The sequence below is a fragment of the Colletotrichum gloeosporioides genome, assembly GCF_011800055.1.
Source record: "Colletotrichum gloeosporioides strain Lc1 chromosome Unknown consensus_54, whole genome shotgun sequence".
NCBI classification, from domain to species: domain Eukaryota; kingdom Fungi; phylum Ascomycota; class Sordariomycetes; order Glomerellales; family Glomerellaceae; genus Colletotrichum; species Colletotrichum gloeosporioides.
In genome coordinates, this window is record NW_025544699.1 from 1,512,401 (window position 1) to 1,528,325 (window position 15,925).

At 57.2% G+C, this 15,925-nt stretch overlaps 5 protein-coding genes across 5 annotated transcripts; 2 read left to right on the forward strand and 3 right to left on the reverse strand.

The window, feature by feature from the left end:
* Positions 1 to 553: 553 nt before the first annotated feature.
* Positions 554 to 1,993, reverse strand: GCG54_00004922 (putative J domain-containing protein C2E1P5.03; the record flags this gene model as incomplete). The annotated part of the gene is made up of 3 exons (XM_045404959.1): positions 554 to 841; positions 947 to 1,848; positions 1,921 to 1,993. 3 exons carry the CDS (start codon positions 1,991 to 1,993, stop codon positions 554 to 556), a joined length of 1,263 nt encoding a protein of 420 aa, XP_045262902.1.
* Positions 1,994 to 2,909: 916 nt separating this feature from the next.
* On the reverse strand, positions 2,910 to 4,739 carry GCG54_00004923 (uncharacterized protein; the record flags this gene model as incomplete). Its single annotated transcript, XM_045404960.1, has 1 exon — positions 2,910 to 4,739. One exon carries the CDS (start codon positions 4,737 to 4,739, stop codon positions 2,910 to 2,912), a length of 1,830 nt encoding a protein of 609 aa, XP_045262903.1.
* A 1,225-nt stretch (positions 4,740 to 5,964) lies between these two features.
* Positions 5,965 to 6,558, forward strand: GCG54_00004924 (uncharacterized protein; the record flags this gene model as incomplete). Its single annotated transcript, XM_045404961.1, has 1 exon — positions 5,965 to 6,558. One exon carries the CDS (start codon positions 5,965 to 5,967, stop codon positions 6,556 to 6,558), a length of 594 nt encoding a protein of 197 aa, XP_045262904.1.
* A 328-nt stretch (positions 6,559 to 6,886) lies between these two features.
* GCG54_00004925 (DNA polymerase V) lies at positions 6,887 to 10,025 on the reverse strand (the record flags this gene model as incomplete). The annotated part of the gene is made up of 2 exons (XM_045404962.1): positions 6,887 to 8,856; positions 8,924 to 10,025. 2 exons carry the CDS (start codon positions 10,023 to 10,025, stop codon positions 6,887 to 6,889), a joined length of 3,072 nt encoding a protein of 1,023 aa, XP_045262905.1.
* A 2,296-nt stretch (positions 10,026 to 12,321) lies between these two features.
* Positions 12,322 to 13,812, forward strand: GCG54_00004926 (Alpha-1 2-mannosyltransferase MNN24; the record flags this gene model as incomplete). Its single annotated transcript, XM_045404963.1, has 1 exon — positions 12,322 to 13,812. The coding sequence occupies one exon, from the start codon at positions 12,322 to 12,324 to the stop codon at positions 13,810 to 13,812; it is 1,491 nt and encodes a 496-aa protein (XP_045262906.1).
* Positions 13,813 to 15,925: the final 2,113 nt, after the last annotated feature.

The following is a 15,925-nucleotide window of genomic DNA, read 5'->3' on the forward strand; positions in this document are numbered from 1 at the left end:
CACCGCTGCAGGCGCTATGCGAGACGAGAGTCTTTGGATTTCAGTACAGTACAGGGAAGGGACGAAACATAGTTTGAGATGTGCAGAGGAGGCAGGAAACGGTCTCACGCAGTTGTGATCACGGCCAGACAACTTGGAATGGAAGTTGCACCCGCCGTGCTGGGTCTAAACGCCGATCCGAAACCCGCAAGGTCTGTGTCGCCGCAGCACGGAACTGCGGAAAGGATTGCCCCGAGTTCTCTGCTTGCTGTCAGTCCAAGCACACGCAGTAGTAGCCATGCGAAACTGATGCCATCACGCGCATGAAGGAGGCCAAGAACGGGCCTTATGTTAAACAAATATGCATTGATGGATAGTCTACGTGTATCTGTACGCGCGCGACAGAGAGCAAAAGATCAACAGCTTTCGTGATGCGTCATGCAACTTTCCGTCGTGTGTCTGGGCCTTCCGCGGCCAATCGTGGAGCCACACGAGCTGTCACGGCCTTGGCGACGATGCGCAACAGGAGAAAGGCTTGTCATGCTTTCCCCTCCGTCTTCCCCAGGCGCCCCCATCACCTCTTCTTGTTCTTGCGCTTGTTGGCCTTGCCGGTCTGCGCGCCGCTAGCCTTGGCCTTACCAAGGGAGTCGGTCGACTTTTCCAGAAGTTCAAAGTCGTCAGCGGTTGAGTCGGAGCTGGGAGTGTGCTGGGCGTTGCCGTCGTCCGAGTCGAACTCCTCAGTCTCGAGTGCGACCTCCTCGGTCTCCTTGTTGAGAGCGCGGCCCACGGTGCGGTTGTAGGCCCAGATGGGGAGGCGGACGAGCGCGGTGTCGTGGATGGTGGGCTGAGGAAGCTCGTTGGGCTATTGTTCTTTGAGTTAGCATCACCCGAGATTTGGGCCATTGCATAGCGGAGATCGTGCCTGTCAAGCTCTAGCTTGACACTACACGCGGCGATCAGAACTTACATCAAGCAGGAACTGCTCCACCTCGCCGTCCTCGTTCTCCTCCTCGAGGTAAACGTCGCCGACAGAGTCGACAACGAGAATCTTGCCGTTCTCAGCAACAACACGCTTCTTGGCTCCAGTTGGGCCGGAGGACTGGGCGACGGCGGTTTCGCGGGGAGTTGCGGTGCCGCTGCCGGCGGGCTTGCGGCCACGGCCCCTGCCCTCCTTAGCGGCGCCCTTGCGAGCGGCCTGCTCTTGCATGCGGCGCTCCTTGCGGTTTCTCGGGATGGGGGGAGCGTCCTCGTCGTCTTCGGCAGCAGCCGGGGCGGGCGCAGGGGCGGGGGCATCGTCGATACCGGGAATGTTCAGGTTGTCACCCCAAGCAGCATTGCGCGCAAACTTGATGTAGCGCTCCACGAAGTCTCTCTGGCGCTTCCATGACATGTACAGGGCAATGTAGTGGAAGGCACCGCCGGCGACGAGGAAGACTCCGAAGAGAACAGTGCCAAGACCGGGGCGGTAGCGGTTGTAGTAGTAGTTGGTGCCCTTCCAGGCGGGGAAGCCGTTGCGGAGGAAGTGGTCGTACCGGTCGCGGTCAGGGCCGCTCAGGATGTTGCGCACGAGACCGAGACGGGCCTGGCGGTCGGAGGCGATCTTGACAGCGGCCTTGATCTCCTTCTGGGTAGGGGGCTTGGAGACATTGACGCCGGGCTTCTTCTTCTTGTCCTTCTTGGCCTTGGCACGCTCGGCGATGAGCTGCTGACGGACCTTGTCAGGGTGGAGGGAGCGGGAGATCTTGCGGTAGGCCTTGGTGATGTCGTCGATGGAGGCGCCATTCTTGACGCCGAGCAGGTCGTAGAAGGTCGCGTCGGCGTTGGGCTCGTGCGCCTTGATCTCATCACGGATGCGGAAGATCTCGCGATCTATTTGTGTCTCTTGTCAGCATCTGTGTCGCACAATGTGCTTTGTGTCTGCGGGTGCAATTGTTTGCTCACCTTCCTTGCTCCAGGCCGCGGTCAAGGGCGACAGGAGGGCCAAGAGGCCAATAGACAGCACACTGAACCTCATCCTTGCATAACCAGAACCAGAGTACTATGCCAAAGAGTCGACGAGATGCGGCACGGGGACGGCCGAAATATGGGAGAGTCTCGGTGTCGAGTCCTGAGGATGCCAGGTGTTATTAGCTTTAGCTTCTCGAATGGGGGCGTGGGGAGCATGTGGCATGGAGCTGCCAGCGAAGCAACAACAACAGCAAGCAACACACAACGCATGAACCACCAATCAAACAAAACGAACATAACCTACCTCTCTGTCCTCTTTTTCTGTTTCCTCCCAAAAGGTTGACAAAAGACTTTGCCTCCCTGCGAATCCGAATGCTAAAGAGCAGAAAACTGGCTGCCCAGAGAAAAGAAAATTTTCCCGAGACTTGCAAATGGGAAATGTGGTCTCTTGGGCAAGGAGAAATCTCAAAGGAGATGGAATTTCCCGTTGGACAAGGGAACTTTTTTGCCTTCAACCGGGGGGCCAGTCGCAAAGGGTCGCTGCTGCTGCTGCTGCGGCCCAGGGGACACCCGTTTGCAAAAAGAGACTCAAAGGAGAAGGTTCCGGACAGGGGTTCCTAAATCGCACCAGTCCCTCTTGGGCCTAGATTGATCCAGATCTGCTCCCTTAATTGTGCGGCCTATATGTCTTATGTAAGCCACACAACGGTGCCTCCCCGTTCGACAACGTCCCTCGGTCAGCAAGGTGAGGCTCGGTGAGAGACTTCAACCAAGACATCTGCAGTGGGCACTCATTTCCCATCATCACCAAAGGTAAGGTTTAAATGACCTGCAAAAATACTCTGTCTCTTACATGATTTGAAGCTGTTTTGCCCCGAAAGATTTCCCATGCATCTCGCGATCTATATAGCAAACACGTATACCCCAAATGACAAACCCCTGCGCCTAAGAATCCCGTCCAAGTCTTCGAAAGAGAAGCCACTCTAGGATTGAGATGGTCCTCCATTTATCTGATGTTCCAAGAGCTTACTCCCCCACCACCACGTTGGCTGTTCAAAACTCTTCGACACATTGTTGAAGGCCAAATCTCGAAGATCATCCGGGCCAAGCCTTTGATACTCACGCAGCTTCGGCCGGAACTTGTCGCCTATCGGAGCCCGACACAGCAAGCAATTCCAACCCTGCGCCCACGTGCTATCGTCCTCGGAAACGTCCTCCTCGGCCCCGCGAAGCGGCCTCGACGCCAGCCACTGCTTGAGACACCGGGCCCCGACAAACGCCTTGCAGCACGGCATCTTGACCGGCTGGTGGAACGGCTGCGAGCCCCACGTGTCCGTACACACCGAGCACTGCGTCTGTCCCTGATTGATAGCCTCTTGCGGCTTGACCGCAAAGGCCTTGACGCCACGATCGGCTGCGTGGTTCCGGGAGTTGATGTCGTTCACGATGATGCGTCTGTTGCGCCTGATCAACTTCACCAGGGTCGACGTCTCGTGCGCGGCGTCGTAGAGGTTGTCCTGGATCTCGCTCCTGCGAGCGAGCAGAGGCCAGTGGTTCTCGAGCTCGAAGACGCACTCCTGCAGCACATCCCAAGCGGCGAGGTCCGGGTCGAGGCACTCCGGCTTCTTATGCGACGGGTGCGATCTTGTCCGAATCGACGGGTAGGGATTCAGGATGGCGAGGAGAGCGCCGCCTAGGTACATCATGACCTCCTCGTCGAGCCCTGCGTCGTACGCGAGGAACATGAACATCCACTGCAAAAGCGTCTCGCGACGGAGAAGCGATGACGGCCAATTGTCCAGGTCCATCCACTGGACCCTTCGTGTGTGGAAGGTGGCGTTGTTGTACGGGTAGCTTTGCGAGACCTGGGGCCCCCGTTTGATTAGTTCCTCGTGGCAGTCGTCCCCGAGGTCTACGAGCCTGTCGTACCGTCTGGCACAGGCGTCGAAGTCGACGTCGACGTACTGCATCTGGTATTCGGGGAAGTCGCTGGCACGATACAGGCCGTAGATTTGTCGTGCTCTGTCGGTGACTGTCCAGTCTTCTGTGTAAACGTTGGTGGCTGCGTCGTATCTGAAGATACGCCCCCTCCAGAATCGTTCGCGCTGGCCGCGAGGTATCTTGTCGATACCCTCAAGGACGGACTCCGCCTCGTTCTTTCTCATCGTGATGGCTGGGTTGACGCGCCACTCCTCCTTGGTCGAGGGGCAGTCGCACACTTCCATGGCGTGTCCAGTATGACTGAATAACACTTTGCAGAAGGTCTCTTGCCAGCAAGTGTCGATGATCTGGCTCCATTCCAAGCTCTCGGAGGCGATGGGGTACGGACTCGTCAAGATTCGGTGCATGAGCAGGAGGAGCCTGAGAATGTAATACTCCTTGTAGGCATCGAACCTAGCGGCCAGCTGCTGGTCGGGGTCGTTTTCCACCGGGATCTTGGGGTGTATGTCCCACTCGCCAAAGACGTCTTCTCGCCTCTCGACATGAACGTCAATGTCTCCTTTGCAGAACGGGCATGCGGTGCCGATGTACTGGATCTTCTTCATATCATTCGAGAGATCCTCGCATTGCCGATGATAATTATGGGAGCAGCGGATCCAGTTTGCCGTCCAGTGGATGTGCTTGCCATTAGGGACCTGGTCTTGGGGATCCTCCCAATTTTCCCTGAAGATGTTTTCTTCCTGGTTCACCAGATGGTGTGGGTGTCCGGATGTGCTTGGCCTGGGGTGCGGTACTGTAAAAGCGCTTGCTGGCAGAGGTCCAAAGTCGGGTGCTTTGGGGCAGAAATATCTGCGCCATAGTTGGATACACATTTTGATAATGATGACTTCTACCGCAGCTGTAAAGAAGCTTTGCTGCGTAAGAATATACAGTAAGTTACCGGCTGCAATAAATATTGGAGTAATTATTGGGATCTGGAAAGAATGTCCATCGTGGAGACATCCGATAGGCAACACATGGATTTATCATGTAGGCGGCGCCAAGTCCATGGTATAGACCAGTAATGCTTGTGCGCTTGGATTGAAAGAAGCTTCGACAATCATCCTCTCCGAAGCATTTGAGTCTTTGAGGCTGATCATCCATGAACTCGGGAAAACAACAATGAGTAACCATAATGGAAAAAGAAAGCTTTGAGCAAGTCACTAAGGGATAATGTTTGACCGGATTGAGAATCATTACGTTCCCAATTAATCGAAAAAGAAGAGGACGAGGTCTGAATGTGCCCTTTTCTCCATTGTTCATCGCTCCTGACGCTGCTTTGTCAACTAAACGCTCGGATAAGCGAGGCAGACGGAAGGAAACCAGTGGGATGAGGCGGTTGGTCGCGTAGTTGTTGACGCACCTTGCAAGTTGCCCATGTCCAAGTTTCATACAATTACTCATGCGCGGCTCGGCTACCTTATTCTATCTACCTCATTCAGACCCTGTCCAGCCGAACATCGGGTCATTGCTTTCGGGAGGACCCCGGACCCATGCCTCTCCCGGCCCCGAGCCGGTGACCCACTACGGGACCGGCGATTGAGTGGCGAACTGCCTAAATCGGAAGACGTTAGTGAATCACTGCAGAGCTATTGAACAGCTTCACGTGAAACCGTTGGACCTGATCGAAATCCAACTAGTCTCTTGGAATGACCCCCCTTAGCAGCATGTACGAAACTTCGGTCGAGTCGTCGAGGCCCAGATGTACTTGCTTCTTTGTCATCTCAACCTCAACCTCACTTGCCCGATACTCAGCAGGTCATGCTCACACAAAGAGGAATATGACAGCAGCCCTAACAATGGGCCAACAGATCCGTTCCTCGGCCGAGTAGGCAACTATGAAGAGCCCCCACCTCCACTGAACAACGCGTTGTTCAGCCTCGCGGCCATATCTCCCACCTCGCTGCCGCGATATTCTTCGGGAAACAAAAACGATAGGTGACCTTTTTAATTCTTGCTCTGTAGAGTATGAGCATAAGTATCCGGTATCATCTGGAACCGCTTGACATCATGGCAGGTCCAAAACACCCAGCATCGCAACATCACCCACTTGCCACCATGGTCTCCGCAATTCGCGAATTCATCGAAGAGTGCGTCTCAATCTTCCGCTGCGGTCGCATTGCTACTGATGCCCCGAGACAACGCGCAATGTCCCTGCCTATGATTCACTATCAATACCCGCCGGAATCAACCTTGTTTAGATGCAAGTCTTTCAACCAGGCGATGCCCCAGCGGGACCCAGCGCGGCTTGGTCCGAGAAACATATCCACGGAGGCCGTGGTAGACGCGGAATACGTAATGGAGACAAAATCTGTGGTCAAGATGGAGGAGCAGATCAAATCTTCGGCTAACCTGCCGTACGATCCCCTCGCCCTGCACCCAGTCACTTTTGACGTTGACAGCCCAACCCCCGAAGACGCAGAAGCTTTGCCTTCCTCGCCTCTGGCACAAGACGTAGAGAAAAACGGAATAAACGGGGATTTCCACGAACGCTCGTTCCGCATGCGCATGGTAAGAAATAGCGCCATCTTGGTTCCTACGTATCTGCCACCCCCTCGCCGTCTGCTGTCATCGACTCTTTACTCGATTGAAGAAGAGGACGAGCCTAGGAACTATCTTCGTGGCATGGCTGGCCGAGAGCGCCTTGGATGAGCTTTGCCATCGCGGATAAGGGTGTGGGATGGTGAGTCTGAAATGTTGAATGTAATTTGTCCCGTGATTTTGGGTACTGGTAGTATAAAGGAGGGAGTTAATTAGTTGGTAATACCGTTAACACCAATGCAGGAAATTTCACAGGAAACAATCCAATGGTTTTAGAGGTATAAGTAACGCAGAAAACATCTTTTAGACATTAAAAAAAATCTATGATGCTCTACCAAAATCAAACAGCCCGCGCGGCCGTCTTTTCTATTAAATCAAAGTCTTTTCCCAAAACCCCGACGCCGTAAACACATGATCCCCACACGTCCTGCTCCCTTTTCTATTTCTTCTCGCCCTGCTTCTTGAGCGTCTCGTGGTTCCGGCACCACTCGTCCCATGCCTTCTTCATCTCGCCCTGCACCCCGCCAGCAGCACCCTTCTCCACGGCCCCCACGACCGCATCAACAACCTTCCTGTCGCCCTTGTACGCGTGGAAAACGCTCGACGCGGCAATAAGACAAGCCGGCACGGCAGCCTTGGCATGCGCCTTCGTCTCGCCCGCCTTCAGCTCCTCATACACCCCCTTCAACACCTCCAGGGCCTCCTCCTTATCGACCTTGCCAGCCGCGGCAGAGGAGCGCGCCTTGCGCAGCCGCTTCTGGTAATCTTTAATCAGCTCGAACGCGCGGTCCGCGAGCGTCTTGATGGTGCTCGTGCGGACCAGCTCCAGCAGCGGGCGCAGGACCGCCAGCGTCGTGGGGCTGCCGGCCTCGTTGCGCACAAAGATCTCGAGCAAATCGAGCACGCGGCGCTTGAAGTTGACAACGGACTCCTTGGCGGCCTTGCGCTCCTTCTTCTTGCTCGGCGCGGCCTTGGCGCGCTGCTTGAAGACCTCGGCGAGCTTGTTGTCGAGCTCGAGCATGTCCGAGTCGCTCATGTCGGCGTCGTCGTCGGACGAGTCGGCCTCCTGGTCCTTGTCGAGGCGGTGGCTGTTGAGGATCTTGCCGAGGGCGTCGTCGAGGGCCTCCAGGTTCTTGGCCTCTTCGTCGTCCCCGTCCTCGGCCTCGGAGCCGTCGTCGTCGTCTTCGGCGTCGCCGGCGTTGAGGGTGACGAATTCCACGTCCGAGTCGACTTCGAAATCTGAGCCGAGCTCGTCTTCGTCGTCATCCTCCTCCTCCTCATCCCCATCCTGTTCCATTTCCTCGACGTCATCATCGTCGTTCACGTCGAAGAGGGATTGCTGGCCCTTGGCGCTTTCGTCAGCCGCGAGGACATCCAGCAGGAGCTCGAGAGCCTTGGGGGAGACGCGGCTGGTGAAGTATCCGAACACGCGCTGCGATACCTCACGCATGAGCGCAGACTGCTGCGACACGAGCGCGAGGAGGATCTCGACCAAGAACTCTGCAGCACCCTCCTCGTCCTCCTGGAGGCGCGACTGGTACTCCTTCAAATCGCTCAGGAGCTGGAACGCGTCCGGCTCCTCGTTGTACAGCTGGAAGATGGCGATAGCGTGCAGCAAAGCCAGGCCCTGCGCAATCTTGACGTCGTCGGCAGCACCCTCGCCGGCGCCGGCGCCCTTCTTCATGAGTTTCTCCAGGCGCTTGCGGGCTTGGTTGACCTCCTTCTTCATGTCGCCTTCCATGCGGATGTAGTCGGGGTTGATGGACTGGACCGCCGTGCAGAGGTAGTTTGATTCCTCGGCCTTGCGGGAGAGCTTGGCAAATGCGGATTGGAGACGGTTCCTTGACAGCTCCTGAACCAGAGCGTTGGCGTTCTCCGGGATCCAAACGAGCTTGGCGTAGGCGAGAGAAGTCAGCTCTTGGAGTGAGGGCTCTGGGGCTGAAGTGGTCAAGCGGAAGAGGTAGTCGATGTACACGCGGAGGTCAAGCTTGACGGTGTTGATGTCCTTGGCAGAGGTGGCCGTCTTCATGACAGGGCCACTGAGGACCTGAATGATATCCTCGCCCGTCTCAGCCTGCACGTGCTGCAGAATCTTGTCGACCGTCTTGGTCTTCGTCATGACGTCGAACCTGTACAATCCGTTGTTGCTAATAAGGTTGTCGAGAATGATGCCCGTGGCCTCGGGGTGCGACGCGGAGGCTTCCTCGATCGTCTTCAACGTCTTCAGCGCCGCGCGGTGCAGATATCGGTCCACCTGAGACGCCTGGTTGATGAGGCAGGTCATTACGTTCCGGCTGAAGAGGACGTCGAGGAACTCGTCGTTGTTGATGTACGCCTGGAGCATCTTCTGGAACACCAAGAAGCCTCGGAACTTCTGGCCTTCGGTCGCCGCCTTTGCGAAGAAGTTGTCTGCAGACCGAGATGTTAGCACATTATGTGTGATTTGAGTAAGAAGTCGCAAAAATCCCCGACTTACCATCGACAACCCTCTTCCAAAACGTCCTAAACTCCTCAACATGCTCGCTGCCCAACTTGGCAAAGTGCACAGTGATGAGATCCCACACAAAGTGCAGCTGCGGCGTCCAGTTGGCCTGCTTGTTCTTCTGCCCCCTCTGCGACATCTGCTTCTCCTTCTCCGCCTGCTCCTCGTTCGCGCTGCTCTCCTTTAGAATCGTCGCCAGGTCGCCCAGGTTCCGCGACGACAGCGGGTGGTGCTGCGGCTTCGACTGGTCGTCGCTCTTCAGCTCGGGGCACTGCTCAAGCGCAATCAGCCAGATCCCAACACCCTCAGGTGTCTTGGCCCAGCCGAGCTCCACCAGCTGCTGCAGCACCATCTCGATGCGGCTGCGGTCCAGCTGGGCCAGTGCCTGCGCAACAACCCATCCGCACTGCGGGCGCAGCCAGACCTTCTTGTTGCCCAGCCTTACAAGCAACCTCAAGACCTCGTTCCACCGCTCGGGACCGTCTTCGGCCTCGAACAGCACGCGCGCGCGGACGAAGCACTCCAGGCCAAAGAGCTGTCCGAACCAGAGATCCCGTTCCTCCTGGCCCGGCATGTTCCCGCCGACATGCGTCCTCTCGAGGAGCATGCCCAGGACCTTCTCGAAGGTGAGGCCGGTATACCTCTCCTTGGCGAGATTCCTCGGCGGGCCCAGCAGCTGGCTCAGGATCTCGGTGAGCACCAGACTGTATCCCAATCTGCTCCCGGCGCGTCCGCTCGCGAGGCCTCTGAATAGGCGCCAGTCGAGATGCCTCTCCAGACAAGCCTCCGTCACGCCCTCGCCGTCCAACAGGCTCGAGATAATGGCCCCGGCGGCCTCGATGCGGTCCGTCTCGTTCTCGCTGCTGAGGAGTTCGTAGAGCTTCGCCTCGCGCACGCGGTCCTTGCCGGTGGAGTTCTCGACGAAGAGCTTCTTCTCCAGGACGACCTTGGGCAGATTGGCCCGCGGGGCGTCGGCGGTCGCATCATCGGGGGTGCTGCTGCCGTCGGTCGTCTTTGCGCGCTTGTTTGCTTGTTCGGCGGCCTTGAGGGCTTCCCTCTCGGCGCGCTTGCGCTTTGCGCTCGCCGTTTTTGTCATTATGTTCAGTGGTTATGTGCTCCCGAAGGTAAGTATGTAAAATCGTGAGGAAATCAATTCAAAGATGAAGAATGGCGTTTCTTTTTCCGTTACAAAAATTGCCTTTCCCGTTCGTCGCTCAACCCAGCGCACTGATGCTACTGCTTTTGCTGGCTGCAGAGTCCCAAAAAGTTTGGCAGCGAAAAAGTTCTGCCGGGCGCCACCGCCCTGAGCAGCAAGCGATTTCAGGTTGCAGCCGTTGCAGCTTTTTCAGTGTTCGCAGTCACCTCACCCACGCCCCGCCGTTTAGTGGTGGGGATCCCTGCCGGGTCCCACTTCTACCCGCGCCTTCGATCCACTGCCTATTTCCCAGCTAATTCTCTACCTCAACCTTGATGGCCTGCACCACACATGACAAAGTACTTCGCTATCTCGTCCCAAGACTCTCGATCGTCCCTTCTGCTCGCAGCCGTCCGTGCCCAGCTCGCCAAAAGGAGGTTGTCTTTCAATCCCAACCTGGAACAGAGATCAACAAACCCTCTTGCAACGTCCATCCCATACATACATATCCGGCCGTTCGTATCGCGGCCTCATCAGCGCCGGAAGCACCTCGCGTCTCCCGGCCCGCTGATGCTTGATTAGCTTGGTTAAGAGAGTGTCCTATCAGACATCGCCAGGGTCCCCGTTGCGCTGTCAGCCCGCATGGCTCTAACCATGCACCATGAACACCCACTCTAGGCATCATCACACCATCCCTGGCCTGTATCTCTGCGCCCTCAAGCTTTTCTTGACAGCCTGATGGGGGGACAGTCTGAGTGTGGCAGGGCCGGCCACTAAGCACCTTGCGCCCAGACATACGAGGAGCACACGAAGATCCGGTCGTGAATCCTCAATAGCTCCCTATCCCCATCGCCAGCTTTTGTGTCACAGCCACCCCGGGCAACTGGTCCCAAATCGCTTGATGCCAAATGCCTCGTGTTTCTTTCATCCAAGTTTGCGCGTCCTTCGTCAATCGACACCCTTGCAGCAATCCCAAGCAAGCTTACTCGTCCCAATCTGCCAATCATGGCCTTGTCGATGCTCAAGTGCCCGAGCCTTTACTCATTGTGCTCACGTACCCTTGCTCGCATCCCTCGTCACATTTTCCGCCGCGGTGTCACGACCCTAGGAAATTACTGCATTACGAGCTAGATAAGACAGGGCAGGCGAGAGAGCGTGTGAGAAAATTGCAGAAGTGCGTGGTCTTTGAAGAAATGAGAAAACAAGCGCCACTGTGATATATAATGGATCGTCATCCTTGCTTGGCAACGCCCGATACTGCAACCCGTCCAACGTTTCCCCAAGTTTCTGTAAGAACAAGACAGACAGCAAAAGACATCTCAGCTTCTGGATCCTTCTGTCTCCCGAGAAGCCTGCTGCCTGCCAATCGCTGCCTCCTCCGGTACGTCAGCGCGATGCTGTGCTGACAACTCAGCCCATCCAGCCTTCTTTTGCAATCTGACAACTTGCGGGACTCTAGAAATTTCTCCAGCGTCATCATTTACCATTCAGTCGAGAACATCGGAATCCTACCGTCACGAAACAAGTCTCGATAGCTGTATAATCGGACCCGAATGCAGGCAGGGGATTATCATCCACGATTTCACAATTGCCCCATCCGAAATCGCAGACTCAGTTGCACATTTCTGCGACATTGAGACCGAGGCTTTGGGGATATCTGGTGGCTTAAGACAACCAACGACGGTTTCGATAGTCTGTCATCCGAAGAGAGGAGGTCACAGACATCAGGTATTGCGACAAACGGTATCTGAGGGCCTTGGCGGATTTTGGGTAACCGTCAAGGCATTAAAGCGTTTGATACAAGCCAAAGCAAAAAGAAGGTTTGGCAAACTAGGGGCAACCAACGAGGGCTACGATCAGTCAAAGAAAATCTGGCAAGACGGAAAAGGTACCTGGTCTTCCACACAACCCAACAACAACTACGTCTGGAAACATCTTGTTCGAAGGCTCAGGGCCGCAGTCGCAAACGCAGAGACTCAAGACCAAATCTGAGATTAACTCGGCTTGACGGAGCTAGTCAAGATCAGTCTTTGGTCTACACTGTCAACGAGATATCCGCCTGACACTCGAACGACATCTCGATAGCGAAGACACACCCAGCTCTTCGTATTTGACGCATGACCGATTCTCGAATTCCCATAACTAGCAAACCTAGCAGTCAACCTTGACTAGTCTAGACCTCAAACATCCGGACTTCACGAGATCTACACCAAACCTTGACATCACCATCACCAACGCCAACACCACATCCACAAAAATGCTCTTTCCCAAACACCGCCGCAGACCCTTTCTCCTCCTCCTCCTGCTCCCCCTCATCTTCTCCCTCCTCTACCTCAACCACCGCCTCGCCAACCCCCTGTCCCCGTCCCCAATCTTCACGACATCCCGCAACGCGACATCACACCTCCTCGCCCCACGCACGCAACACTTCTGGTCCTCCCTCCACACCCTCCTCCAAAAGACAGCCCCCTCCGTCTCCGAGCCCCTTCGGTCCGTCCGCGATCCAACTGAAGAAGACCTCGACGCCTCAAAGAACGACAACACCTCCCCGCGGCCCGACAATATCCCCCTGACGGACACCGACCTCGCCGCCCTCACAGAATCCCACTCAGCCTACGTCTCCGCCCTCCGCTCCCTCAGCCCCCAACTCCCCGTGTGGAAAGGCACCTCCGGCGTCGTCATGACCGCCGGCGGCGGCTACCTCGGCACCGCCCTCACCTCCCTCCTCCTCCTCCGCCGCTCCGGCTCCAACCTCCCCGTCCACCTCTTCCTCGACTCCCCCGCCGAAGCCGACCCCCACCTCTGCCACACCGTCCTCCCCAAACTCAACGCCGAGTGCGTCCTCTTCTCCTCCCTCCTCCGCCCGTCCGACGGCGTCCAGCACTACCAGTACAAGGTCCTCTCCATCCTCCTCTCCCCCTTCGAGAAGGTCCTCTACCTCGACTCCGACGCCTGGCCCATCTCCTCCCCCGACCGCCTCTTCACCTCCGAGCCCTTCCTCTCCCGCGGCCTCATCACCTGGCCCGACTTCTGGCTCACCACAATCTGCCCGCACTTCCACACAATCTCAAACTCCTCCGCGCCGCCCACCCTCCGCCGCCGCAGCTCCGAGTCCGGCATCCTCCTCTACGACAAACGCTCCCACGCCGAGAGCCTCCTCCTCGCCACCTACTACAACTGGCACGGCCCGGACGTCTACTACCCGCTCCTCTCCCAGCACGCCCCCGGCGAGGGCGACAAGGAGACCTTCGCCCAGGCCGCCCTCGCCCTGTCCCAGCCCTTCTACGACGTCCGCACCCCGGACACCGTCCTCGGCCGCTGGATCAACGGCACCTTCGAGACCGCCGGCATGAAGCAGGCCGACCCGGCCGCCGACTTCCGCCTCCAGGGCGGGTTCTCGGGCGCGGACCTCGACGCCGACCACGCCCGCGAGCCCCCGGCCGCGAAGAAGGCCGCGCCCCTCTTCATCCACCACAACCTCTTCAAGATCGACCTGTTCAAGGTCGGCGACGCCAGCGACCCCATGTTCCGCCTCGACGATGAGGGCAAGCCAGGCCGGCTATGGGGGCCGGACGAGAAGCTGGTGCGGGATAGCGGGTTCGACGTCGAGAGGGCCATGTGGGACGTCGTGCTCAAGGCCAACTGCGGCAAGACGACGGCCGCCGCGAACGCGGCGGGCTGCGGGAACCTCAAACGCTGGTACGAGGCCGTTTTCGTTGAGGCGCCGCCGTTGGTTGATGGCTTGTGAGGCGGCGGCGGCGGACAGGGAGAAAACGAGAGGGGAGGCTTCTCCCAGCATCACATCACGCGACTGTAGCAAAAGCCCCTGGGGGCACTATCCCCACGAACTACAGTACTTCTCAGGGGTAGCAAGCAATGACAAGCTCACCGTCACGGCTTGGAAGGACACTTATCCCGTCCGGTTCTCTGGCTGGCATACAAAACCCCCCATTTACGACCGGAGCAAGCCTCAACAGCGGGAACTAGAAGGCATCCAAACCACATCCACACCCGTCGAGGCTCAAGATGCTCAACCGGGCGAGTTAGTTCAGGAGAAGGTCGCTCGGAGGATACTCCGTCGACACTGCAGGCCCCCTTTTTTCTTTGTCCGTATCTCTCACGCCATGTCCCGTTGGAATGTTTGATGTTTTAGCCCGGAGGCCCGGAGGGAGGCGGGCTGCTTAGCATTACACGTCCCGAAACTGGACGGCTCTAGACCGCCACCAAGGAGAACAACGTACACGGTGGCAGCGTGATGCTTTTTTGCCCATCAGCCGGTGCAGGAGGAAGCTTATGCCTCAAGATCACCGCTAGAGCTGTCCACCAATCCTCACGAAACAGACAAAGAAACCCAGCAAACACGACCGCCACATCGGCTAGCCTACGATCAGAAGTCAACGCCGCGCGCTTCGATACCCCAAGACGGACGACGGGTCGGAGGAATGCTACGGGGAATTAAACAGGCCCGGTTGAGAAGGCGCTTCGCCGGCTGGTCACTCGGCGGCGAGCGTGTAAGCCGCGGTGGCGGTTTCGCCAAACCTGGGTGTCGTTGGTTGCAGGCAAAAAGTCTCGCAGTCTCGGGGATGTGGGGGAGGGGAACAGAGCAACGGACAACACATATGCGAGGCAGGTTTGGGAGGAGGACGACGAGGGGGCGAGGAAAGGACCCTGAATGGCACTATCTGAAGCCGTCACGGGTCGGGGCATTTTTCCTCGCTTGTGAGGACGCGCATGGGGGAGGGGTGTTGGTGGTGGTGGTGGTGTTCTTCTCGCCAGACATGGGCGAGGCCGATCCAAGGCCAAGCGAGCTTAGGCGAGTCTCGAACTACGTTGCTCCTTTGAGACGTTTGAATAGGCGGGACTTTATCCAGTGCATTGTGTTCCTTCGATATGCGAAGAAAGATCGGATGGCGGAGGGGATGAAGAATGAGACCCGTTCCGGCAGTTGAATTTTGACATGATGCTAGAAATCTCGCTGTTGTTGTGAGAAAGGCAAACCGGGGGAATGGGTGCAGAGAGTCAGGTCAAACCTCACCCCGCCGTCCCCGGTGAAGCGGACACCGACATTTGCTTGGTGGCAAACAACAATTTGGAAGCAAGCACCGAGCAAGCTGAGCAGATAAGATGGGGACCGGGCTCACCGGGTGATATCGTGTCGTTTCAGACATCGGTGCGGGTTACGCTGCTACCGAACAGCATAGGTCCGTTTAGAGAGTTGGAATCGGTTCCCGTAGGGTTTCTGTAGCACAGCCCGGTTGCCGCTCATGGTTCCTCTGCAGACCGTGAGCCTCCGGCGCAATCAATGAGAAACCGTCGGACACCCCGGTCCATCGCCCTCTGCATGTTTCGAGCCAGCTTTTTTGGGGTTTGGTGTGGCGGATCGTCACTCTCTCGTATCGCAGTCAGCCCAATGCTGCTGGAATAAAGTGCGTTGCGTGCTTTTCGAAGCTCAAGCTTCGAAGCTGCTTGCTGGGTTGCATGCTGCGCTGCGCCGCGCCGCAGGCCCCTGGCAGTGAAGCGGGGAACCCAGTCAATTCGTTCTTGGGGCTGTTGCCAAAGTTCCCAGGACGCGCGCAGGTCGCGAAGGAAAACGTTTGTATCCGTAGCAGCCTGCGGAATCGAACTCTGCCCAGCCCAGCAACACCCATGAGTTCCGGCGGGGTGGAGGGGAAGTTCGTGAGCATTGAGCAGAGCTTCAGAGGAAGCTGAGCGTGTAGGAGCAAACACCCCTGGGCTGACATCAGAGGAAAGCCCCTCCGCCGAATCCTCGCAGCCTTGCGATCACGAAACCATCAGCGGATTCAGACTCCAGCTCCTGCCGGGTGTTGATTCCTTGCTTCCTGCTGTCTGACAGACGACAT